Raw genomic sequence first — 27,972 nt, 5'->3', positions numbered from 1 at the left:
GCTGACCCCTTTCAGTAACTATCCAGGTGAAATTGTTGAGGGAAATCTCAAAAAATTGCAAAAAACCTGCTAAAGGGGATACTGACAGAGAGGTCAAGAAGTGGATCAGGAAAACAACAGGAGCAAATTCTTTGAGGCTCACCCAGAAAGAGACTGTTAAAAGATGGTCCTAGTTCCAGGTACTCAAAAAGAGTAAAGATGATTTACAATGAATTGAGTATTTCAGAAGATAGAAAAATCAATGCAGATAACCACTTAATAGTATTTGGCCTTTACTAGAAAATGAGGTTGCATTAACATATCAAACATAAGTTTAGCACTTGTATAAACAAATCATCTTTAACATGCTGCCAGCTTTTCAACATTATCTTCATCTTGTACCTATAGCATGCAAACATGGCGTTACGGTGCCTGCCATGCCTATACAGATTGATAGCTATTTTTTGACTGTTACTTAACATGATTCTTCAGTGAGGTGTTCTGAAGGTAAAAGGTACAGACATTACAATACAAGCCATTGGAGAAATAACATTGGTAGAGACAAAGACAGAATACAGCAAAGCATTAACATTGCGCAGAGCAACACCCATTTGGTTCCTGTGCAGGTTATTTATATGAAGACAACACCCATTCCCAGAGCCCTCATGCAGAAGCATATATAACTCTGTGCTACTTACGTCAATCAGAATGTTCACATTTTCAAAGAGACAAATATTTTACTACACTGGAGTCCCTTGCTCTCATCTCACTGAAAAGATAGTAATGTCAAGTGCATTTTGCATTTCAGTGCATATTTGACTCAAAGAAAGGGTACTGTGGCACTCCTTGCCTAAGGAAGCAACAGCTAAACCTGAATACAATAAAAAAATGTAAACCTTACTACAAATGCAGTCTTGGTGGCTATTTAATACTGATACACCTATATTTGCTTTTAAATTTACTATACAGAGTACTATGTTTTTTATCGTCTTTCATTAAGAGGAATACAAACTAACCCCTCCTGAACTTGTAGCAATATGCTGGGAGCGGCGGGGAGAGAAGGCGTGGGAGGGGTCAATGCATCATGCAACTTATATGCTAGGGAAAAAAAAGGAATTGACTTGTCTCTGTTAATAGAGGTATGAGGGTCAAAGTCTAATCTAATAAATGTACTAGGACTAAGATGAGGCAAAATTCAGAACAAAATTTTTTTCTGAATTCTAAATTACATTTGATTTTCTCATCCAAATAGTACACACTTTATGAAAATATTCATCTGAAGTCATTGTCAAAATCTTCAATCCTTATAATCTTAAGAACCACCACTGGCATAAACACACAAGATGATATTGCTAAAAAAAAAGGGACGGTCTGTAGATGGAAGTACCTCAACATGCTTGCCCTGTTCTCACACACTTCCTGGAGCCTAGACTACTGGCTGAGTGGGGTCAGGGTGGTGAGGTAGGTGGATCTTTGGTCTAATGTGATCTCACCCAGTCAGCCTTATAGTCTCTGTAGTTTAATAACAGATCTTGTTCATAGCCAAAGCCTCCTACAGATACCTTCATTCTGTCATTAAATTTAAGGTAAAGTATTTTTCCTCAAGTCAGACAAAAGTATAAAGTGAGTGCTTAGTCACTTACCATGGCTCAGTGACTAATTACTTGATTCTTTATCAGAAACTTTGCTTCAAACAGTGAGTACTCTATCACATTCTGTGGACTTCTATGCATGAAGAACTTGCTGGTCTTCTGCTATATTGGTACACTTGTAATCATTTAGCTCTAATCTACTGACCAAGTCTGAGACTAAGAGCTAAGAAAGACCGAAACCTAGCCACACATAAGCTCCACTAGTTTAGAAACCAAGGGAGTTTATTTCTGAACCTTGTGACTCAACAGGAGGGTCCCCCTTTTCCTACATGCCTTCACTCTTTGTATCAATCATCTTTACCTTGATTTTACCTTAACTTTCCTTTGTATGCTTCATCCATGTAATAAATAATAGATTGAAGCTTGCCACCAAATTCTGTTAAGTCACACTTTTATAAATTAATATTAAAACTGCTTCTGCCAATACCTTTCATAGTCATTCTTTGAGTAACCTCAAATCATTCATATTTGCAAAACTGGTATCTCGGCTAATGAGGTAGTGAAAAATAAAGATAACCTAGTTCCTACTGAATAACTTGGGAAAATGGTTTATGTCGTCCAAATTCTGGAAGAGTAGGAGTTAATCTGAATGGCAGAAGCACTGTTTTCCAGCATGTATTTTTGCCTTTACACATTTTAAACAAAATGCTCATCAGTGAAGTAAATGACACACCATACCTTAAAAGAAAATGCACAATACCACTAAAAGATGACCTTATTGGATACCATGATCCTACTACTGCACAGCATAATACATTCAGAGACATTCTGATATTAGTTAACCTATATTCAGCTGCAATGAACAATGGAAGTACAAATTATTATTCTAGACACCAAACATGAAAAGGGCCAAGAAACATGGCTACTTTTTCACCTATTATGTTTCTACCGGTGATGACCTAAAACTATAAATATAATAAACAATCGTGATGGAAACAAAAACAATTTAGCTGATTCTTTTCTTATTTTATTGTTTTGTTCACTTTTTCTTACTTCATTTATAATGATCTGAACCTCAGAGTAGTTCCCAGCTGAAATGGAATGCAAGTGTTCTCAGTTCAACAGCCCGTCTCTCCTCCTCCCCTCAGTATATAAATATATATATATATATTTATTTTTTTTTAACAATCTGCCCCTTGTCCTAAATTCATCACGATTTCTGGAGAGGCAAACATCTTGCGCCACTTGGATGCTGCACAACTCTTTCCTTTGCAGACAGAAATAATACCAAAGTCATCCAGTCAAAACACAAATCAACCTTTGGTGTCACTGTGAATTATGTACTTTGAACTGCAGATGTTTGGAAGCACTTATTTTTATATAAATACATTTTATCCTTTTTCTTCAAAAATAATGATTTTAAAAGAAATAATGAAATAAATGAGTTTCTACATAATAATAACTAGAAAGATTTTTCCATTAAATTATGATTTTGAATTAAGGTTTTCTAACCTCTGAAAGAAAATACTTCTCTTTAAAGTCTTGGCAAATCATCAACAAATGTGTTTAAATGATTATTTATATAATGCCCAGCAGCTTAGAACTACTGGGATTTTAAGAAAGAGAAGTGCTTTTGTAAAGCTCAGGCCTCAGAAACATATGCATCTTTAAAATGTTATATTCTATTAGTAAGAGAAGCACTTAAATGTAAACACCTTTTTTCTCACAGCAGCAGTGCAATGACATCTTACTCTACCTGAAGCCACAAAAAGAAATGCTTCAAAATAAAAATGAAACGTTTTTTGTCTTCCTTGTCACTATGAGCCAGTTACAACCTGCAGTATTAAGGCAGATAATATGCTGTACACATGACTCGGTTTCCTCCTACCATTCCTTTCCCTTTCTACTTCTGAATGCTTCAAAATGCAGCAAAACAAGCTTTTATTTATTTTCATTTGAACAGTTAAAGGACTGCAAGTGTACAGAAGGACATCCAGAAAATTCAGATTTAAAGCTTAACTGTTTCCACTCTTCATGTTAATCATCCTTACATATGCAGCTATTCAACAGCACAGAGTAGCCCTCTGACACACTCTCACCCAACTCCTTCCTCTACGTATTCTTACACTCACTTTCAGGGATGACATTTCAAAGATCAAGACGAGCTTGGTCTACTTCTCAAAGAACTCAGGCGCACACAGACTTTCCTAATCAATGACACTCATTATAAAATATGCACAAGGAGAAAAAGAGAAAGCAAAATGTAATGTTCTTGAGCTATATGTGATTCACAGGTCATTTGGCAGGGTTCCTGTACTGTCTGTGCCACTAGGCTACCACAGCTCTGCTAACAGGGGGTTGCTGACAGACTCATGATCTGCAGGGGAAACAACAGCAGGAGCTGCTAAAGCCACAAAACTGGGTTGTCTTCAGTTTCCTGCATCCATTGCATATAAGTTACAATTCTTACCTCACCACTAATCCATTCTTTACAGTCATTTCTAATCAGAATACCAACCCAGTAACCTGGAGTCAAACATTTATTCATGAGGCTGTACTAGGCCTGAAATTAAGCAAAAATGCATTCAACTAACCTGCGTGTTGGTGGCTTTTTTTCCTAATTGCCTGTCAAATATAAGTGACTTCTGTTTTACATGCAAGTCACATTATTAATTCAATTTTTTAATTTCATGCCTATAAGTCTAATAAATAATGTATAAACTAAGCATGTAAGCTGATGAGTAGTACGCAAGGTTAGTATGCCTGCTCACCACCTCCCCCCCCCCCCGACTTGTTGAAACACTAGAAATTGGCACACTACAATGAACTTCATATAGATTTGCATGTCAGTGTGCTATATTCAAAAGCAATGGAATTACTCTGAAATAATTCAGCAAATGGAGTATACTAATTAAAATTTTATCATAAGAGGAAATGATCATTCAAGAGTCAAGACTCTCTTTTAAAAGCAAAGCAAAAAAAAGTATATCTTTATTAGCTAAACTCTAAAGGTCTGTAAGTACAATAATACTTTAAAATAGGATCAGTTTTACTTTTAGTGCATGGCAACAATACCACCATACAGATTTAAGAGATGATTTCAGGACAGAAACTTCTGCATGGGAAAAAATAATTCACAGTAAGTAATCTCAATAACTTTAAAAACATTTAAAGAATAAAATTACACAACAGCAAAGTTGTGTTAGAATAAATTTGCCATTTAAGCAGGGCATGTTTTAGTACACTACTTACAAGGGAACCAGAACTGAAATACCCTACTGACTGCCTGAAGCAATTTACACCCTGTTTGAGCAGGAAGTACTGCAAAAAAGGTCCGAAAGAAGCCAGCCAGGGCAACTGAATATTAAAATATTATTCTGATCTTCTTTTAGCTTTGGTTTTAGTATCCATTTCCCAAATCAATGCAGCTCCCACATAGTCATTTACACGCTATATTGCAAGGCAGCTTTGGTCATTCTAAACTCCAGCTATAACTACTGTGTGATTTGTTGGCACACCAAGCTGTAATATTTTGAACTGGGCTACCGTAGTCGCAATACCTAGTAAGTCCAGATAACCTAAAATACCACTGAGTTTTTGTCTTCAGTAAGATAGGGGCAGATTCCTCAGCAGCCAGCCACCTCTTTATCACATGGGCTCAAAACCCAGTCACATTTCTTCCTAAAGATTGGTAGATCCTATGCACATTCTAACATAGAAATATAATCACAGAATGTTTGAGATTGGAAGGAATCTCTGGAGATTCAAGCCCTCCCTCTGCTCAAGGAGGGCTACAAAAATCCAGGTGCCTAGAACCATGCTTAGATGATTTTTTAATATGTCTAATGAGGAAGACTGTGAAAGGACGATGAAAGACTATGTATTCCTAATAAAAGGAACAAACACAAATTTCAGAAAGTCACAAACTATTTCTTATTAGTGATTTTACTTTTTTATTTCTCCTCCTTCATTCCTGAAAGGAGTAAACACAAGTCTTCCCTCTCCAGTTTCTTTAGTCTCTCTCCTTCAAATACAACATCTTTCCTCCTTTCTTTTGCATGTCAGAATGTATACATACTATCTCAATCCTCATCTTAACCTCTGGGGTCCATTCTACTGCACTGTCTCATTTTTGTCTACAATTTTGATTCATCTCATTCCAACGAATATTCTCTTTATTATGTAATTCTTCTCAGTAACTCTTTTAACTTGGGTTTGGGGATGTTATAACTCTTGATAAACATTGGCTAATCACTTTTACCAAGACTTAAATGAAGCTAGTAAACAGGAATGTCTTGTTTTATCGGATGAGAAATTAGCACAGAAAGTTTAAGAAGCTTAATCAAGTGACAAGATCATGTCAGAACTGAGACTACTACACTCCAAACCTTTGCTTTACTGACTTTACCAAATGATACAGAGCTATTGCTTCCCATGATCATGTTTTACTGGCTCCTCAGAAAAGCAGTCAGTTCCATTAGAACTAGATGGCCTGTGGTCAAGAGGCAGTTTGTCAAACATCTGACATAACACACCATGACAGACAGCTGACAACTGCTTTTGTTTAAAGCCTTTCCTCCACCCCTTGTTAATAATCCACAGTGTTGGTACTCAAAAAATATATACAATAGAATGGAGGTAGTGAAGTTGTGAAAGGTGTATGAAAAGGAGAAATTTCAGAGAAACATTCACAGCATGATTTTCCAACTAGTTCTAGATATTAGGAATTGATTCTCAGACATGCAAGGCACTCAGCTGCTGACAGAGGTATGTTTTTAGGAAGTGTAACCTTGTTTAATTGAACACAACCAGTATCAGTTGACAAGAAAACAAAATCTGGTAAACAGTCTGAGCTGTTTTAATGAGCTGATTTTCAAATAATCTTCAATGGATTTTCCTAAAATCCATATACAAACAAGTGTATTGCCTAAACAAGTGTATTGCACAAAAGGACAGGAATACTTCTGGTCCATTTTTAAATATCATCACATTATTCAAGAAAACAGTACCATGGATCACTGTATAGATGTCACAGTTTTAAACCTCTTTTTGAGATACTGTAATCATGGGATTGTAAGTGTTCTTAGTAGTACTCGCTGTCTGTTTGCCCTGATAAATACTGTACTCTCAATTGAGCCATCATTTGCTTAAGAGGCAGTTCTTCAATTTCTCATAGTGGAATGTGCTCTCCCAGACTTCTTTAATGAGTGATAAAAGCTACTTTAAACTAGAGATCAAAACAAAACAAAACAAACAAACAAACAGAAAAATCAAACACTCCCCCCCAATCCCCCCAAAACAGCTAACAAGGTAGGTGAGAGCACTGCAGCTATGTCAGGATGAGAAACACTTTTGAAAAAGTGACCTGAATCAGTAGTACTTGTTCTTTCTCTACGGAAGCAACATAGAATCATAGAATAGTTAGGGTTGGAAAGGACCTTAAGATCATCAAGTTCCAACCCCCCTGACATGGGCAGGGACACCTCGCTCTAAACCGTATCACCCAAGGTCTCGTCCAACCTGGCCTTGAACACTGCCAGGGATGGAGCATTCACAACCTCCCTGGGCAACCCATTCCAGTGCCTCACCACCCTAACAGGAAAGAATTTCCTCCTTATATCCAATCTAAACTTCCCCTGTTTAAGTTTTAACCCATTACCCCTTGTCCTATCACTACAGTCCCTAATGAAAAGTCCCTCCCCAGCATCCCTATATGCCCCCTTCAGATACTGGAAGGCTGCTATGGGTTCTCCAAGCAGCCTTCTCTTCTCCAAGCTGAACAGCCCAACTTTCTCAGCCTATCTTCATACATGAGGTGCTCCAGTTCCCTGATCATCCTCGTGGCCCTCCTCTGGACTTGTTCCAATAGATCCATGTCCTTTTTATGTTGAGGACACCAGAATTGCACAGAATACTGCAAGTGAGGTCTCACGAGAGCAGAGTAGAGGGACAGGATCACCTCCTTCGACCTGCTGGTCACACTCCTTTTGATGCAGCCCAGAATATGGTTGGCTTTCTGGGCTGCAAGCGCACACTGAAGCCGGCTCATGTTCATTTTCTCATCGACCAGCACCCCCAAGTCCTTCTCCACAGGGCTGCTCTGAATCTCTTCTCTGCCCAACCTGTAGCTGTGTCTGGGATTGCTTCGACCCAGGTGTAAGACCTTGCACTTGGCATGGTTAAACTTTATGAGGTTGGCATCAGCCCACCTCACAAGCATGTCAAGGTCCCTCTGGATGGCAATCCTTCCCTCCAGCGTATCAACCGAACCACACAGCTTGGTGTCATCGGCAAGCTTGATGAGGGTGCACTCAATCCCACTGTCCATGTCACTGACAAAGATGTTAAACAAGACCGGTCCCAACACTGATCCCTGAGGGACACCACTCGTTACTGGTCTCCAGGTGGACATTCAGCCATTGACCACAACTCTTTGTGTATGGCCCTCCAGCCAGTTCTTTATTCACCGAGTGGTCCATCCATCAAATTGATGTCTCTCAATTTAGAGACAAGAATGTCATGTGGGACAGTGTCGAACGCTTTGCACAAGTCCAGGTAGATGACATCAACTGCTCTACCGCTGTCCATCACTTCTGTAGCCCCATCATAAAAGGCCACCAAATTGGTCAGGCAGGATTTCCCCTTAGTGAAGCCATGCTGGCTGTCACCAAGCACCTTGTTGTTTTTCATGTGCCTTAGCATGCCTTCCAGGAGGATCTGCTCCAAGATTTTGCCAGGCACAGAGGTGAGACTGACTGGTCTGTAATTCCCCATGTCATCCATTTTCCCCTTCTTGAAAATGGGGATTATATTTCCCTTTTTCCAGTCATCGGGAACTTCTCATACTTTTTCAGGAAACTTCAATACTAAAAATCACAACTATTTGAGAGCAGTATTAACATCAGTGTTTTAATAGTCTGTGTATAAGTGTAAAAATGGACTAAGCAATTATGAAACTTCAAATGTTGCTGTGGAATCAATTTTGTTCTTACCAATACAGAGATCTAGGTAACAGTTCTTATATTCTGAATTATAAATTTATGTTTCAGACCCCTTTCTGAATTCGCTCTTAAGCACTTAAATTTCTTAAGCACTGAAAAGTGCCTAAGAAATTTAAAATTCAGCTTTACACATGCTTAAAATGAAACAACAACATAGAAGACAAAGACATCTCATAAAGAAATGTTTAAGAAAGTAAACAAAAGCTCTGGAAAAGACTAAAGTAAATGCACACATTTAGAAACTATGTGCTGCTCGGCTTCAGTAATACTGACAAAAGTCTTTATTTTGGTATATGAATAAGACTTTTCAAATATTAAGTAGTGGTTGTATCTGAAGATTTTACCTCTGTAACAAAACTTAGTTTTAACTTCACTGAAGCGTTTTACAAGGATCAATGTGACTAGCTACCAAAATATATGCACACTTTTCAAGAGGACTGACCATACAGCTTTGATTTAATAGCCACATAAAAGCTTTCCAATATGCCACCAAAAAGCATAATGGAACATATTACCAACACTGCCTTAATCCAACTCAAAGCTTCCTGGCAATTCCATCCCTCATTTGTAAAGGGTAGGACACCCTAAGCAGAAAAAAATTAAGAAAAACACAAAGATAGAAGAATCTTACGACAACTTCTAAAAGCAGAGTGATGGGCCTTCCTGCCAAAATAAACAAAATGGGTAAAATGCGTGACTACTGCTGAGAAGTGTTTGGATACCATAGTAGACAACACACACGACATAAAGAGAACATGTAATGAGAGACACAGCTGCTGGCTAGCTCTACAGTAGAAAGCATCCTGATATGACTATTCAGCACAAGGGATTAACAAGGATTTTGCTGTTTCTTCTGGGAGGCTGACACTGGATGCTTTCATTTTCACAGTAAGATTTTCAAGACTAGTTTTGCAGACTGAGATTTCTTTAAAGACCTAACATTTTGATTGTGAACAGGAGCCCAAGTAATGAGACTGAAAAAATGCTTACAAACTGAGAAAGAATACTCTGTCTCAAAGTTACAGAAGATGGAGGTAAGCTCATAGAGACAGCTGCTGTTCGCTCCTGTCCTGAACACAACCCAGCAGAGCACTTTCAGTCAAAAGCAAGTGAAACCTATTATTTCCTAACATTGCTGTGATCGGTAAAACAACCTCTCTAAGGTATGAAATTCCTCATCATGATTACAACGTGATTACTAGCATGACTTGAAAGGAAATCTTACCTACTGGTGAGAAGTCATCTCATGAGACAACTAGAAGCAGTGTTCATGGTCATTCTTCTGATACAGAAAGCTTTTTTCTCTTTTTTACATTATCTAAATAGCAGGGAAACATGTTACATCTAACTAAGAAATAAGAAACAGCATAACTGAAAGATGACCGGTAACTGCAGCAGAACTATGACTAATATACTTAGATTTACATGTTTATAGCTACTAACTTATTAACTAGAGGCAATGTTAAAAATCCCCTTACTCTCACAAAAGTTATCACTTCTGTGTTATCAACAATGCAAAGAATACATCAAAAGCATCAGTACATTACACCAATAAAATATCCTACAGTTGGTCACTTGTTCTGTATTTCTGATAACTCCAGAATTGCAACAAGTTGTCACACTTTTATGATTTAAAAATGTTCTTCAACCACAGTTAGTTTTTTTTGTTACAGCTAAAAGTAGGATACCTTTTACACCATCACAGCTACTTAAGGGTCTTTAAGTATTTCCACATATTTGAATTGTGTCATTTTATAAAGTATTTTCAATACAATAGTAAACTATAAATCAGAATATGATATTTTGTGCTGGTTTTGCGTATACCCAAAGCATACTCAACAACAGATTAAAAACACTACTGAAAAGACTGACAACAAAACATGAACACCAGAAAACATTAACAAGTTTCCTGACAGAGCATCTTACTATCATATGCAGACCACACTCAATAGGAAAGCCTGCCCTTCATTTGGAATAGAGGGTAATGGAAGCTATTTTTTTTTTTTGTTCTCAAGTAACTCAGCTAGAAAAATAATTAGCAGTGAATAAACAGAACATGGAAAAGAGGGTAAATCCTAGATACTTGCCATCTAAAGCATGGAACAGTAAAGCCATACAACAAACAAATGTAGGCATACTTGGTGAGTGAGACATAGATAAGTTAATGCTACTCTGAAATCTTTCATAAAGAGAATATGGATTGATTTTCTTATTCCATTCTTTTTTTTTTTTTTTTTTTGCCAGAGCAGCACTTTAGACTGCAATATGAAAATAGCTTCATTAATGACTTGATATTGATTAATGGCTTCATAGGTGAAAAAAATTCACAATGTCCAGACCAAAGCAAAAGAGAAAATTGCTGCCGTTGTGTTACCTGTTCATTTGAAAACAATTCACAGCTAGAAAGAAATTGAAGTAAAAATATTTACTAAGTCCTACACTTCGGTTACAATCATCTACTGCTCTGCTGAATATAAGTAATCACCTTATCATCATTGCAATACTTTTCCCTTATATGCTATTACTGCCAGACCTAAATTTCTTTACTTGCCACCTCTCTTTACCACTTAACACACATGTTGATGTGTGATAAGGATGACTGTGAAGGGTACTGCAGTGCTAGAAGACAGGTCAATGTTTCACTTTAGGGACTCGGGGGGATGGCAGAAAGGGGCATGGGGAGAAGTCGACAAAAAGCAGTTCTATTAATTCATTTTAGCTCCATGTCCCACAATATTCTTAGTCAACTACTAATGTTATTGTAGTGGCACCATCAGCAATATAGTTTGGCTACTATTCTTTTACAATATCTCCACTGCCCAATTAAATCTAAACTTTACATACTGTGTATCATTTGTTGTTGTCTACTAGATTGAATCCTTTTTTTTTTTCCTTGAAGGAACCAAGTTTATCTGCGTCTTGTGGAAAGGTCCAAAATCTTCACCTGAAAAGTCTGCATATAAAGTAGTTTAATAATATTCAAAGTAAAAAAGGTTGAATGGAAATGTACTGGAATACTTTCTCCAAGAATACTCACAGCTTGCAGTTCCCCTTAGCTGTTTCTTTTTTTTTTTTCCCCTAATATATCTGATTCCACTTCTTTAAGTCACCATCTCATTTTTATCCTTAATTTCATCTAATACACTTGCAGAGCTATAACATAACTAATTTTTAAATTATTATTGGATTAAATGGATTTTTTTTCATTTCTATACTTACACGTAATGAAACTTTGAAGTTTTACCTAAAATTCTCAATGACTCAGAAATTCTCACTGAAGAAACAACTTGCACACTACTTTGCACTGAGGGTTTGGGGAGCAGTTTGTAATTTATCTCACCTGTCTCTACTTCTTATGCTTTGTTGCACTTTGGAGTGCTGAGAACTTGAATTGGATTCCTTTTTGAAGAAAGCAAACTCAGAGATGCACTCCAGGAATGCACCTAGTGCATATTGACAAAAATGAGTATTCAGTTTACAGGATTTGACTACCATATTCAAAGGTAAGAAACAAACAAAATCTCACAAATGCAACACTCACCCACCCCTGAAACATCTTAGTTGGGGTGTCAGATGCTGAGAACTATTTCATACTTCAGATCAATTCCTGTTTGTTTGCACTTCTTGCTAATACAGACATAATCAACCACAAAGTTGCAACTCTGAACATTTAAGTAGTAAGTAGGTAAAAGCAAAGAGGAGAGCTAACACTTAAGTTAGACATATTAACGTTGTCAGACACCACATTAAATATGAAACACAAAAATCTTGTCACCTATCTAAAGAATTTTTGTGCCAACTCATCCAGCTATGCAAAATACCAGAGAACGTTTGCAAAAAAGATTTCTTAGAAAGTTTTTTTTTTTGGTCAAACTAAAGAAAATCAAAAACATTTTATCCAACAGGTAAACAAACTGAAATCCAGTTTAACACTCAGTACCTAACTTGAAACTGTGACATGGTAAGTACCACAGAACTTATTTCATGCACAGTGATCCAGTCTCCTCTTCAGAGGGAATACTATTTAAATTCTGCTTGTGTCACACTGGAAATTTCCTCTACGGTTGTTGCTACTGAAACAGGTGATCAATAAGCATACAAAGAATTTTTCCTCTCTTTCATCCTAGGGTTTTGACATTAAATATTTAAATTAATTCTAGAAATTGGTTTGGAAGTCTAAGCTGTGTGAACCTAGAGCTTAGCACCATGATAGATGAGTCAAACAGCAATTAATCAAACAAGCTTGCATGCAAACTTACTATCACTTTTGAAGGGGTGAGGAGTTTCTAGGTACTGAAGAGAAGATGCACGTTTTACTGGAAATTCATTAAAGTTTACAATTAAAAACACAAAGCTTGAGTATGCCCTCAAATACTATGCAGACATGTATTTTCTGAATTCTGCACAACACATTGTTTGCAGAGGAACAACAGGTGATTTAACAATGCAAACAATGATGTATCTCAGGGCATCATTCAGCTAAAACGTTATGACAGTAAAGCGAAGAAATGTGGTAGCAATTAAAAATTTGCTTCAGAAGTTCAAAAAGACCAACCGTAATCCCTCTCTTCAAGGAAACATTGCAATAACATTTACATATTTACTCATACTTAGCATTCATGGACTAAGTACAAAAGTTCAGTATAAGAGCTCCTTCAGGTAATTCCCTTCAGATCCTCTTCTCCCTCCCACTAATGACCTGCCAGCTGACCTGCACTCCCAGCTGTGAGAAGCATTAACTCAAAAACTAGAAGACCTCATGCACGCAAAATCTGAAATCAAATTGAGGAATAAGTTGCAAAGTTCTTAGTTTTGCTAATGGATTTCTGACTGGAATGAAATCAAAGGGAGTTTCACGCCCTAATAACAGCTACCTGCCACAAGGAATTCACCACCTCTTCTACATCAATGCAAAAGATGATCTGACACTATAGATACATATGTATAACGTCCCCAAACCTTCTCCTATCAGCCTGTTTGAACATCTCACCTGTCCTCAGCTTTCTTAATGTCTTGAGAACTGAGTTACATACAGTGATCAAAAAAAACATGGCATCATACAGTTAAACAGGTGTTATTCTTTTAGGGAACATCCTACACAAACCAGAAAACCCAACACAAGACATCAAGAGGGTTTTGTTTGGCCAGTTTCCTCTCTATTTTAGTGTCCAGTGGACTAAAATTTCTACCTCAGAAGAAAAAATTACTTTTCACACACCTGCAAGCAGCCAAATATTTAACTATTCCCCTAGAAAATATTAATGCTCCAATATATCCAAGGTAGATAGAGCATACCTAATCATCCCAGACACTAAAGAATTATAAATTTTCAAGCTGGGTTTGCTTTTAAAAGAAGTAAGGAGGCAAGTAGGGAAGAACCTGCCCTTCTGTGAGATGCAAAAGATTCTCAATGCTCTTCGACAGCATTCCCAATAGTTTTAATTCCACGCGTCCCAGCTATAGCAGTCACTGGGTCTGGAGCTTTGAAAATTCTGTAAACAGTGAGATTCACTTGGGTTATTCTGAGAAACAGTGGAGAAAACATGGATTTAATTATGTTCAGTACATCATGGACTTCCTAAAGCACTGATTTGTTAAAACTTTCAAAGGATTACCTTTATTTAGGTACACAGGAAATGAAATGTGGCATTATAAAGCACCATTGCAGTGCAACAAAATCAAATTGAAAACCAACACTGCTAATTGCAATTGCTTGTATAACATGTTTTTTTTGTGATTTTTCTCCAGGATACCTTTCACTCAGCATTACCTCCAAAGAAGAGATGCCTATGAGGTTTACCTGAGGTCACAGATGTGAATACCAATAAAACCAATAGCCATTTTTTTGACTCGTATTTCTTTTCTCCCTGCAGTTTTAGGGCGACTTTAAATTTTAAATCACATTTTATTTATACTTTTAATCTATTCTACATTTTATTCCTTATCCCTGTTGCTTTCTCTCAAGACTTCCATAAAATTTGCTGGACAAAAGGGGCATCTTGCAAAAAGCTCACTCCTCTCTCTTTAACAATCCTGCTGGCAAGTAATTTCCCCATACCCATTCATCTGCTACCTCCCAGAGAAAAGTACTGCAAATTACAGTATCAGGACCTTGCTCTTGCCTTCCCAAATGAAACCAGCCATAAGAGTGAACCAGCATGGTCCTTGGATCCTCAGATTACAATAAACACCCCCTTTACCTGCACTTCCCTCTTCAAATAATTCCATGACCAAAATAATCAGTACCCTATAGCAGCTGTGTGGGTCACAAACAACTGCGAATAGAGGGTCCTATCTTTTCTTCTCCGTTCCCAAATATCAGTGGCAAAATGGAAAAGGTAGTATGGGAAGCATGCTGGCAGAGCACCTAGGAGAATACTATCAAATGCGCTCCTGCCAACCAAGAACTCGACTGGTAACCTTAACCAGGAAGGTCAAGGAGTACCAATACACAGAGTTTAAAACTGAACTGCTAATTCAAATTATGAAAAATAACATCCCAAACTGTGGTTTGGGGTGTGAACGGATCACATCTATCCTAAGTCACTGTAACCCATCACCTGAGTATTCCCCAGTTCAGGGTTCAAGATCTGTAAGTAACTTTTTTTCCATTTACATGCGCTTTTGTTGTTTTTACACTTCATACAGCTCTTGGGTTTATTAGTTCAGTAAGACCTGTTCACTCATGTGTTGCTGAGAATGCCTTAATGCTCTGTGAATCACCAATAACACAGAGCTTTACACCTTATTTGGTGTAAAAAGAGGAAAACTGCTGGAGCAAAACATAAAAAAAAAAAAAAAAAGTTAGCCAGAAGCTGTCTTGTTGTAAGCACAGGCATTTATCAGTTATTAGTCATTAGTCGAAACTGATAATGATGAGTTTTCAATGATGATAAAGCACTGCCTGCTGCCAAATAGTGCCTCAAAATTGAGAAAGGTACTTAAAACTTGCTTCAGATGAGCAGCTGGGTGCATGCCAACTTTTTACATGAACAGTCATAAGCATGTTCCTGCACAGCAGGATGTGATCAAACTATTCAAAGCTGTAAAACCAGGTTTGCTTGCCAGTTATGTTATTGCTTCAAGATCAGTGTATTACAGATGGTACTTTGCCAGCCATGAAACCACTGTTTTTCCTTAACAACAAATTTTACGCTATTAATGTTTAAAACTCTGTATAGAACTGACTGTTCCCAATTAAAAACAAAACAAAACAAACCGCCAAAAATAATGAACCCAAAAAAAACCAACCAAAAAATAAACAAAACAAAACCGCAACAAACAAGCAAAAAAATCCCCCTCCCCCCCCCCCCCAAGAGAAAACAAAAACACTCCTCCTGCCCCCACCTCCAAACACAAACAGTTTAAAGAATGAAAGTTAGGACTGAAAAAGTATCAAACACAGTCTCCTGGACTATAAGCCATCTCTTATTTAGCTTTAAAAAATTACTTCTGTCAAGCTGTACCAATTAATAGGTCCCCTTCTCTAAACCAAAAGAAAAGTAATTGTAATGACTTATTCAAGACCTCAGCTTCAGCTGCCAATGCTGTAATGATATTAACATTCCTGTCCAGAAGGTGTGATGTGGTTAATAGGTGGTTGAGACATTGCACTTTATTGCCTCCTGCTGGAAACCGCTTCTTTAGAAGTATTTTATGAAGATCACACAATGTGACTATGCCATATGTAATCTTCACTAAATGTCTGTCACTAACTGGTTTACTCAAGAAAATAGTTTAAGAAAAGCAGAACTGTAGTACAACAAACTGAACAACTACTTTTTTCCTTGAATGGGTTAAGACAAAATTGAACATTACAGACTGATGTTTTAGTTCTCATGACAGCCAGCATCTTTTTCCATTTTCCTTTCAGAGGATCAGCCATAAAACAGGCTCAAACTCCCCAGTATAACACAGTATCTGTTAACTAACAAACATATCTTAGCAAATACAACCAAACAGTTGAGTTTGTTTTTTTAAGGGGGTTGGTACAGGAGAAGATGGATGTCAATGTTTAGCCACGCTTTAGTTGTTTGTTTTTTATTCACTTGAAAATACATACTAAAAGTAGTATCAAATATTTGAGTTTATACCATTTTATTTGTTTTCGCACATACAAAAAGTAGTTTGCATATTTGCTAAGCAATCTAGTGAATGATCTAAGATTACATACACATGCACAGCTCAATACAGTTATAGAAGTGCCTCTATTTGCTTCCCAGTAAGAAGTAGCTTTCACATTTGAAATCTCAAAAACATATGCAGAGGCTCTTTGGTGTTACAGCTTAAAAAAAACCCAACATTTTCATGACCTTTCCCTAAAATGGACAGTGTTCTTAATTTTTTGAAGAATAAAAAGAATTATTCAAGTAAAATTCAAATAGAAGAATCACAACTAGCTAACTACTGTCAAGTATGCTGCAAAGCGGCCCCATTAAATATAATTTAACAGTATAACTACCAATATTCCAAAACTGACAAACTGCTCCCCCCCCAACCCAACCAAAAAAACTCCAAACCAAAAACACTTTCAAAGACTAGCTGAAAGCCATTTGTGTTTACCTGGTTGTAGGAAAGGTACAGTTTATAGTGTCTGTTCTCTAGGAGTATAACCTATTCCTTGAATAAAATTGAAGAAATGTGTTCAAGCAGTGAGGGCTTTTGTGTTATTGTTTCTTACTAGGCAAATTCTTACTATTGTTTCTTACTTACCTTTTCCAGAGGATAGCCACAGCATGCTAATGGTTTACTCTATTTCTGCTTTGCCTTAGCCTGTTCTCATAAATCCCTCCCTCATGCTTGATGTCACTTCCACCAAAAAGAAAGATTTTAACCTGCAGATGTTATGAATGCCTGAGGCAACCTCAGATCTAAATTCCAATAATTTGCATTTGTTATGCTAAGCATATACATCCCCTAAATTATAACTAGTCCCTTTGTGGTCTAATGTAGGAATCCCTCTCCTATTGTTCATGATGTTAGAACTGTAATAACTACCGCTATTGCAATGTTAACAAAAGACTACTAATAATTCAAGTATGGTATGAATTCCCAAGGAATCTTCAAGTGAGAAATGTATGTTGAAATGGTAGCTTCAATTACAAGGACCTATTTTCTAGATTCAGGAGTTACAGTCATAAAAGCATCAAATATGCAAAAACAAAAACATAACCAATGGTATTAATTGCAAATGGTATCACAGTAGTACAGCTTAACACAAAATATTTAAATTTTCATTCAGTGAGGATTTATTATGTTATTTATTTATATTTTTAGCTGCACTAGCTACTTAACATTACCTGTGCTTTTTGCTGACAGGCCGAAAGATGACTTTGCTAGTTGCAGTACTTGAGCCATTACTATATAAAAATAATTATCTTTAATAATTCCCAAGCTGATTACTTGGGAAAAACACTTCCTTAAACAGGCTGCTTAAAAACCAATTCAATTAAAAAGCATACTAAAATGCCCTACAACAACATTCTTCTGACATTCACTGAAGTTTTATCGTCCAAGTGTGCCTGAAAGTCCACTCTGCAAACAAGCAAAACCTGACAAAATAAAAATAAAAGTACTAGAAGATCCTTCTCTCTTGCTGAAAGTTTGTCTATTGTAAGCTGCTTAATTTTCAAATGCCCTGTGTAAAGAAAAATGAATATAAACTTTTGGCAGGACTGTTGGATGTTTCCCAGTAGTTATGCTGCTCATCATTATTACAAAAGCAAAAGAAAGTAGACTGAAAAAGTAAAGTTCCACCATTAACGTCTTCCAACATTAACAGCCTTTGTAGTGCACACTGGATAGAGACACAACATATTTAAGCACCAGGCAGTTGGGACTTTCAAGGTTAAGGTAAGGGAGAATGTAAAAACAACAACTGCAATAAAGTGAAAATTGCAGGGTGTGTACAAGAGACTCTTTTATCAGGAGACTTTCCAATACAACATGAATTTAATCTACATTATCAATAGCATCCAGGATCACAAAACTGACTTTAAATCCAATAGAAATTAGTTACATGCGAGCAAACTTTGGTAACTCACATGAAAAATCTAAATTTTCAATATTGGAAGAGTCAGATGAAATTTCTTGCCTGGGATTAATACATCAGGAGTTTCATCCAGTCTAAATCCTGGACTGCTCCTCCCTACAGCCTGGTCTATTGAGTTACGTCTAGGTTAAAACCCAGCAACAAAAACTTTGCATGTGTGTGGGGAAACACAGCAGAAAAACTTTTCCATGATATGGTAAAAACAAGGAGACTGCATGGTGAAGAGAATGAAGACAATATTGTTCTGTGAAAATAGGAAATGGCAGGGAATGATTCATCTGAGGGGAAAAAGGACCTCAGGTTCTTTTAAGTCACATAGGAGAAGTGTAAAGACTGTGAGAATCAAGTACCACATGTTGTTTTTAAATCTGTGAATGTAAAGCAACAGATAGATTAATTGCTTGCATTGTTACCTGCTTTACTAATTATCTTTTTTAATGTATATTTCTGCCACTTATAACTCTTTACAAATCCTTGAGACCAAGCTGACTGTTATCCAGTGCATTACACCAATACAGCATACAGCAAAACTAAGACCTTAATAGCTTTTTAGATTGGTCAATATGCTGAAAATAATTTTGCTTTAAAAAACAGGAGACAGCTAGTGCTCAGGTGAATCATTAATAAGCCCTTTACCACAAGGGCTCTCTTTGAGATTTTCAATAGTGAAAAGTCAAAACAAACAAACAAAAAAAGCAAAACAAAAAAACCCCCAAAAGTTGTATTGAGTGATTATATACTTGTAGAGACTTACTTGATACAAAGCAGCATCCCGTTGTTCTATTACTGCATTCATTTCCTCAGCTATTATTTTCTTTTTAAGTTCTTTGGTCCTGTGTATTCGATTCAGAATTATAGCTCCATTCTTCAGTATATCTATCCCTGTGTCTGCATTGTTTATTCTGTTCAGTAATTCCTGTAATGTCTACCAACAGCATTATATGTTAGTCAGACATGAAGTTTTAATATATTTTATTTAATATAGGGTTTTAATTAATAGGCACATGTGAATTGTAAATTGACCGAGTGAAGTTATTGAATTTTCATATTGCAGCAAAGATGTACATTATTAGTGTGTCAATTCTTCTTTTTCCCACATCTTAGTTCTTGAAACCCACTCAATTGAACTTAAGCCTCTAAGATATAAGACTGACATCAAGAAATCTCCTCAGAGAATGGCTTACCATGTCATTTTCTTCAGGGTTAATATTTTCTAGCCTAGAAAAAAGGGACACAGAAAGCCTGATCAGTAGCATTTCCTTAGTGCAGCAAAATGAGTTCGCTTTTTAAATCTTTAGAACCTCAAGTAATTTCATTCTACTAGTCTTTAGAGTCAACCATGACACTGAACATATTAAAGTGCCACCTGCTCGACTCCATCTTTCAATAATGCTCCATATCTTCGGCACTGACTTCAGACTGTTAAGTTATTAATGTTTACTGCTATATATGACTACAAGGATCAATTGTTCATATGTGCTTAGATGAAGAAAGTTCCCCAGTGATAGAAATGACTGATGCTTTTATTGTATTTATTTCTGGACTTACAACTTTTACCTCACTTTGTATTTTTGTTGTTTTTACTGCACCCCAAATAAAACAGGACAGGACTTTTGTGGAGAGTTCTGGGGTGGGGTGTGCTTACTTTTCATTTGTTTGCTTGTTTCATTTTAAAGTAATTCTTTTTTCCACCCTTCTCCTCCAAAATGCAGAAAAAAGCCTGAGTTGAAGTTTCCTTAGATGTATTTTCATTTTATATGTTGCATAAAATATCAAGCTAAGCCAGTTCTCTGCAAGGCCCTTATTTAATTCTAGAACAACCCCTCCCCTCTGCACTTTCTTCCTATTTCAACAGAACATATATTGACCTCTCAAATACAAAGATGATACGAATTTAGTCATACAGCACTGAACACTGGCTATGCAAAAGCAGTAATAACACAAAAATCTAATAAATGAGATAGTATGCATTTTATTCTACCCAAGGTCAGTTATATGGACAGCACATTATTTAAAACACTTAGGCATATTTTAAAATGGAAGAGACCTCTTTTCTGGAAAATGAGCATATTAAAATTACCTTACTGCTCCACTGCTAGTTACTTAATGGTGATTCCTACTAAAAGTAGTTCTGTCACTAGCATGCAATATTTTAAAAGACAGATGTAGTACCATTAAATATCTACCAAACAGCAACACACACTTTTTCAACAGTGCTATGACAGGTGCTGCTGTGAAGCCAAGATTTTAGCTAGCAAACATCGTAGAGGACTTGACAGCACACTAGCACCTTTGAAGCATTAGTTTTCAGATAACACAACATAAGGCACAGTAAATCAACCAGTACAGGAATTAATTATTTAAATAATAAATAAATAGTTCAGAATGTACTAGCAGTGTACAACAGTTGGTGTGTTTATATGGAACTCATAAGCAGTAATTACTCCAACATATACAGTAGAAACAGAATTAAACAAAATAAAAGCTAACCTTTGCTGGGTTTGACTTGTATTCATAAAATAACACAAATCATAAAATAAAAAATATAAGACCAAATTCTCAGAACTGGCTCTTTGACTTGGCTCCTTGTAGAGTTTGCTCCTGCTTTAGGTTTTAATATTGCTCTAAGTGCCACTTCATGTGGGACTTAAAAATGGATCACCAGCTAGTTTGTATTCACAATGAAAAGAATGGTATTTGTCAAACTAAATTGGCAGGACTGACCTGGCCTCTCCAGAGGACTTCTACCCTTCTAAAAGTGTGGGTCAACAAAATCACCCAGCTGACCAACAGGCTGCGTAAGCAAAACACCCTAGGGAGATTGAGGTTGGGAAAAAGAACAGGAACTTTTACTGTAAGTATAGCCCTTCAGCATATTACTGTCAGAAGGGGTCTGTCTGTTGGTATACATACACCCCGTTAGCTGATGGTATTCTTTAAGCAGCAGCATCTGGAACTGTGTTTGCTCTGCTGCCTCTCCCTGTGCTGTGCACAGGCAAAAAGCAACCCTTAGATCTCATGATGTCAAACAGTAGTAAAGAAGAATTCCTTTGCCCCCCATTTCTACGTGCATTCTGCTAACATAAAGCCTAGAGCCAACAGGACTGAAAGAATTTTGGTTGTTACTGTTAATGATAACAGAATTGCTCCAGCTGCGAATTTAAAGAAAGCATTAAAGCATTTGATAAAGGCTGGCAGGCTGTTCAATACTGCCTTCTTGTAAAGACCTCTGATTAGAATAAGTGCAAAGCAGATGGAAGGAGTGACCTGTGCTCTAGAACTTGATGAGTGAAGCACAAGTAGCCAATGCTGTTTAAAAAAACCCAAACCTCTATGTGCTTCACATCTGAGACAGAGAACCTGACCTTTTGAACAACCAACAGAAAGCATTAAGGGTGGTAGCTGGAAAAGTTCCAAGATTCCAGAAGAAACTCCAAAATTAAATAAAATAAACCAAGTCCTTCATGGCTCATCCCATCACCTCTACTCCTTCCAAAGGATTAGTGAAGTGGTGAGGTGAACACAAAAAAAAATCCATTCAGCCACAGTAATAAACTATTCAGAACGAAGAGGCTGAGAAAAGTAATCTCCTCATGGAGTTGACTGCTTTCGAGAATGTAGCACCTCAATTTGACTCTTCTCTGTCACAGTCCTGGCTTTGTCCTCTCACTGAAAAATGGCAGACCTCCAGGCAGACACAGAAACACATATCTTGTCACCTCAACTGAGATATTACTGCAGTTAGTAAAGATGCCCAATGTTCGGAAAAGCCTGAGTGATGGAGCCAGGCTGGTGCTCTAGCAGGAATCTTGGCTCCACTCAACCATTTCATGTTTGCAAGGTATAGAGCCGCATGAATAAGCATCCTGTAAACTTGGAACAAGTAGGCAAGAAGAAAAGTCTCTGACCACGATGGAGGCAATCCTGCCTTCTTGGCTCTATAATGCCCCAAAATTTCAAAACCAGCAAAGAAATGTCTTTAAAAATAAATAAATAAATAAATAAATAAAAGAATAAATCCCTCCCATGTGCCCCACAAACCAGTAATGACAATAAGAAATGTCATTTCCTGGGCATGACTCTTTCCAATGACCTGCCATTGCCACATTTGGTCTTTGTAATACAGAATGGGAAACCTGGAAAATACTGGAACAGTACACATGCAGTCTGGCAAGGACAACCTTTGAATTAAATTGTTTTTGTCCCAGGTCTAGTGTCCTGGTTAGTCCATTGTAATTTTTACCTGCTGTGTTTGTGTTCTCCACAGGGAAATCACTTATGCCAGTTCTGAGACTGTGAACTGGCAAGTCCTCTCTATAAAGCATCAGAAAGAGCACCCAAGTGGATGACAGCTACAATTGCTATTCTCTAGGTGATAGCAATAAAATATAATAGCTTGGCTACAAGCTATCAGCCTGCCAGGGGAATTGTTGATCCTGTCCTTGGAGCAAGTACTTTCTTTGTCATTGCAGGGTACCCAGTGCCTTCTGAAATGATGTTCCTTTGGGGAAGGTAGAATGCGTTTTCTCAAAGAAACTGAGTTTCTTCTCTTTTCTCATCTTTCTGCTTAGAACCGAGTTCGTCTTCCAGTACATGAGTAAAAGCAGACAGAAGGGACTGAGGGGTAAACAAGTGATTTGTGTGTCAAGACTTGCCACATGTATGTCTATGGATTCCACAGCAGAACAGGCAACAATGTACTTCTCACACACTGAATAACCTGTGATTTCTTCCAGAAAACCAAAAGTCATTGGCTAGGTCTGTCAACCAGAATAATTAATTAATAATTAAGATCTTGAACTTATGCTAACAGCTTCTACACAGTTTCATTTGATGTTTGGGGCCATTCTTGCTTTCTTTACTCTTGGAAAACACAGAGTTAGAAGAGTGACAGAAGAAATTGGGAAGACTGGAGCAAGGCTCACAGTTATGATGCCTCTTACAGGAATTTCAAGCATGTTGGTAATTTCCTGAGATATTGCTGTATAGAGCAAGATTTCAGATGCACATACGCCCATAATGGGCTCTGTAGAGACATTTACTCTAACAAACTGCACTAACTAATGAGGGAATGGAATCTTCTAATCCCGCCGTTGAGTCATACTTACAGGCTGTGACAAACTCTAGCAACTTGTAAATTTCACAGAGTAATAGCGCACAAGCTATGCATAGATTATTGAAATTTATTTAGATAACATTCTCTGGCCTTACCTACTAAAGTAGTCCAAAGATGATGACTGGTTTTCTGCCACAAAGAGGAAAGAGTGTTCTTAGCAGAATCAATTATTTAAAACATAATTGCCTGCCATTCAGTTAACTAACAACTGCACCTATACTGTTTCCTACCATGAAAAACTCTATCTGCTTTGTGTATCTTTTGGCAGAAAGATAGGAGAAATTTCTCAGCCACATTAGACTTTGAAGGACTACTACAGATGGTAACAAAGATGACCACAACTTGGATGGAGAAAAATTACATGGAGAGGCAAACTGTAGTTTCAGAGTTGCCTATATCCTAAAGTAAGAAATGGTTCTTGATCTTCTGACTTAACAGTTTTGCTTAACATGAATTTGACTATTTTTGCTGTGTTAACATGGCATACATAAAACTCTGTGAAGTATTAATTATATCCTTATTGCCTTACAAACTAATCTTACACTGAAGGAAAAAAAATACATGCATTTTTACTACATCACCCCCTTCATTAGCAGAAATTTTACTGAAGGAAATGTCTAGTGGGCTTAAAGGCTTGATTGATTTCCTATACATTGCAACTTCTGACTGACATTCTGGTATTCTCTGTCAAAAGATCCCTATGAAATATCGCATTTGTCTTATTTATGCCTGAATAAATCAATACCAAAGCTTTTGATTATATTTTTAATTTTTGTGACCAAAATTATTCACTTAGCTCTCAGTCACCAGAGAAAAATAAGGTCCCATAGGATGGCTAACAAATTAATCTGCAGACAGTATGACTGGCACTAGCCTGGTATGCCACAATAGAGAAGTTTGTGCAAAATTTTCCCATATAATCACTTTCAAACAGTTTATGACAGTCACAGACTGGCACAATAACTTTTTGCACAAGGCAGGAATTGTATACTTACTCTTTGAGACACTCTTCTAAATGCTGGACTCGTAGAAATGCTTCATCCCTCTCTTCATTGGCTAACCTAAGCCTTGCCATGACAGCCTTGTCACGTTCCCGTTGAGCAGAATAAACTTCTTCCACTAGAGCTGCAGAAGTAACCAGTATGTTTAATAAACAAGTTTGACAGGGAAAGACACTATTAAATGCACTTACATGGGCCTTTGCCAACATCTCCTAAAATCAACATTTCTCCACTGACCTTGGATTACTTTGGATAAGGTCTATTACTCTTTAGACACAACATTAAATTGCTTTTGATTGCTAAAATGAATACTTTAAGGAATGAAATAAAGCTATGTGTTTTCACATTCACCCTTGTATAATTAAACAGGGAAATGATTTGCTTTGCATTCTGAATACTTGCTTAATGGAAAAGTAATTGTTAAAGCTCAGAATTATGAGACACTAGTAGATTTCTTCTAAGACACAGAGTTAAAAGTAATGATCCATTAAAACTATTTGTAACATCACACTGCTTACTATCAGTGTGGCATACTGATATTAAATATGAAAAGTTCTAATATTTTGACACTCTGTCTTTGGTATCCCAACAGTGGCACAGCTGGCATCTCTCCTTCTCTGGCAAGTATTTTCTTTATTGTGTAATATACTGTTATATTATCTGTTACGGTATACATGGACCTTGGAGTATTAGGTGCCAATAAACTAAGATTTACTGTCTATCCTTGGGAGCAAACTAACACTTTCAAGTCATTCCTCATCCTGAGCTTAAGCATTCTCCCTGCCTTTCCCCTGTCAATATGTCTAACACCATCTCTGGCACACTGCCAGAATCCTTACCCCGACCCTGCCTACACTAAGATCTTTATTCATACTTTCATAATTTCCCTCTGCAATACTGCAAATCTCTCCTCTCAGACATCATTAAACTCTGCAGTTGAAATAGCTAGGGACTTTCAGAACGCCATAGTAAGACTGCTGTCACTCGAAGACAGAGGTCTATATCCTTCTCCAACTGTCACAGGCACCTCCAAAAAAATTAAACTGAGATCTGTAGGTTCCAGAATTCTCCATGCTCCCCTTCTAGTCTGCCAAGCTGATGTTTAGCCACAGTCTCCTAAGATCATACTGCAGTTTCTTTTGAATGTTGGCATTTGTTTCTCAAACACTTTCTGTATTAAGTCATTACGTCTGGGCTTCCTTAACTGCTTCAGAGCTCTCTACCCCTCTCTGAACCATTCCTTAAGTCATTAAGAGCCCAAAGAAAGGCTTCCTCCCTCTTCACATTAGCCTAAAGCTCTCACCCCTCCATTCTTACCTCAATTGATGTCAACTTTGTTGCCTTTATATGCTAATTTATTCTTACTTCACCTTTGGACATTATTGTATGAAAACTGATTAGAGTGATATAAACCACTTTATGGTTCTTCACAGAACAGAATCATAGAAGCATAGTAGTACATTTTGGTAGCAGCTATACTGCTGACACACAATACACTTTAGCAGTACTGAAGAAAAAAACCAACTAAAAATTCAATCTCCCCAGCTGAAACACATGAAGTGATAAGTTTCTGTACAGTTCATAAGGAGCTCAGATAACACAGGGGCATAAGACGAGTGAGATGAATATTCATCTCCCAAGAGATGAATTAGGAAGACGTTCAAAGTAGGAAAGCAATCCTCTTGTCCTCAAGCTGGGGAGAAAAGTGTTCCTCAGGTGTAAAGAAACATTTTTTGCAGGTCTAGGAAAAGGCTGCATGGTAACAGCAGACAGGACAAAAGAAGACAGGAAAAGGCTGAATGTTACTTCTGGAAGTTCAGTCCCTCCTCTCACAAAAATCTGCAGAAGAGCTGCAAACCTAATCATCAGGCCAGAGCTGTAACCAGTTATGACCCATCAAAACAACAAAAAAGCCCAACAAAGAAATTCATTATAAGAAGCATAAATCTTGAAATATACACAAAATTTAACACTCATTTAATTCTCTCTTATTTAAGTATTTACTTGTTCCACAAGAACAGTGTATTTTCTTGAAGATCCATTTACTCTGCTTACAACAAGAAAGCTTTACTTGATGTAGAATGGAGAAACTAAGGCACGAGTAAAGCAGCCGCAAAGCTGCATGTGCACAGGCATGTTTACAACACTTGCAGAGGTCAAGTCCAGTATCTGCAAAGGTAGGTGGCTCAGCAAGAAAAAGAACAAATAGTATGAGGTGGGCGGTACATTTCAGCTCACCAGACCTCCACTTAGGTTGCTGAGATCTATGATGGCAGCGAAATCAGTGCCTCTGCTGACTGCCTAGGTAAGTTGCACTGAAACTGATATATCCTGTTTTGGATCTGGAATACACAAGCAGTTTAATTCTACATAGCAATTATTACCTACCTGTACCTTAATATATATTTTTATCATAGTTTTTCCAGTCAATTATGTCAGTTTGTCTAACATCATGCCAGAGACACTGCACAGAGAACCCTTCCCATAAAGCTGCAAGTGGAAACATTATGCAGTTTTCATAAAGAAAATAACTGCTGGAATGAACAGAAAACTGTTTAACTGAAGATTTGGCACTTATTACTCCTCTGGGGTTAATTAGTTTCCAGATTAGCTAGCTTCTTTCTGGTCTCTGAGTGCACCCCTTCTTCTGTCAGACCTTGCAACATCCCCACCTCAGCATGGAAAACCACAGCTTGCTGACTGCTACAATGCATCTTGAGCACACAACTACACTTAGAGGTACTGTTCTAGCATACCTAATTGCCTCTCTGTGTAACTATAACCAGTGGTAATAATGACCATACAGGTTTTTAAAAAACAGTTTATTGCTTATTTGTCCTTAAACCAAAGTAATGTATATATAACAGTATGGATATTCAGAAAACCAGATTTTTAAGTTACTTAAACATCCAGCTTATCTCAAATCTTCCCATCCTGATAACAGCCCAGAAACTAATTGCCTTGAACAGCAAACCCTTCCGCCACTCAAACGTCCATTACAAAACACTGTCTTTTAACTATTCTCTATGGAAAAGCAACTTCAATTAAGCAACCCTTTCTTGTTTTTTCTTGCCCTTCAACTAAATTAAGGCATTGGGGTAAGTATTTCAATGACCAGATCCACCAGCTACATTAAAAAAAAATAATATTATAGTAGCTCCACATCAATTACAAGTTTTTGGTTTTTGCTTTTGCTTCTATTTCCTAAAAGTAGGACTGCAATTAAATTTTT

At 37.2% G+C, this 27,972-nt stretch overlaps 1 protein-coding gene across 6 annotated transcripts in view; it reads right to left on the bottom strand.

Moving 5' to 3' along the window:
• MIPOL1 (mirror-image polydactyly 1) overlaps positions 1-27,972 on the bottom strand; it is a 193,658-nt gene that overhangs the window by 100,951 nt on the left and 64,735 nt on the right. For all 6 annotated transcript variants that reach the window (XM_061367317.1, XM_061367321.1, XM_061367318.1 and 3 more), the window contains 3 exons: positions 24,735-24,864; positions 19,808-19,841; positions 19,378-19,548 (listed from right to left, as the gene is read on the bottom strand). In XM_061367317.1, the coding sequence (XP_061223301.1) occupies positions 19,378-19,548; positions 19,808-19,841; positions 24,735-24,864 (335 nt within the window). The remainder of the gene's footprint in view (positions 1-19,377; positions 19,549-19,807; positions 19,842-24,734; positions 24,865-27,972) is intronic.

The sequence above is a fragment of the Neopsephotus bourkii genome, unplaced genomic scaffold (genome assembly GCF_033783945.1).
Source record: "Neopsephotus bourkii isolate Nb327-2 ecotype Australia unplaced genomic scaffold, CSIRO-AGI_Nbou_v1 NB_1376, whole genome shotgun sequence".
NCBI lineage: Eukaryota > Metazoa > Chordata > Aves > Psittaciformes > Psittacidae > Neopsephotus > Neopsephotus bourkii.
This window is presented reverse-complemented; position numbering and strand designations above follow the sequence as displayed.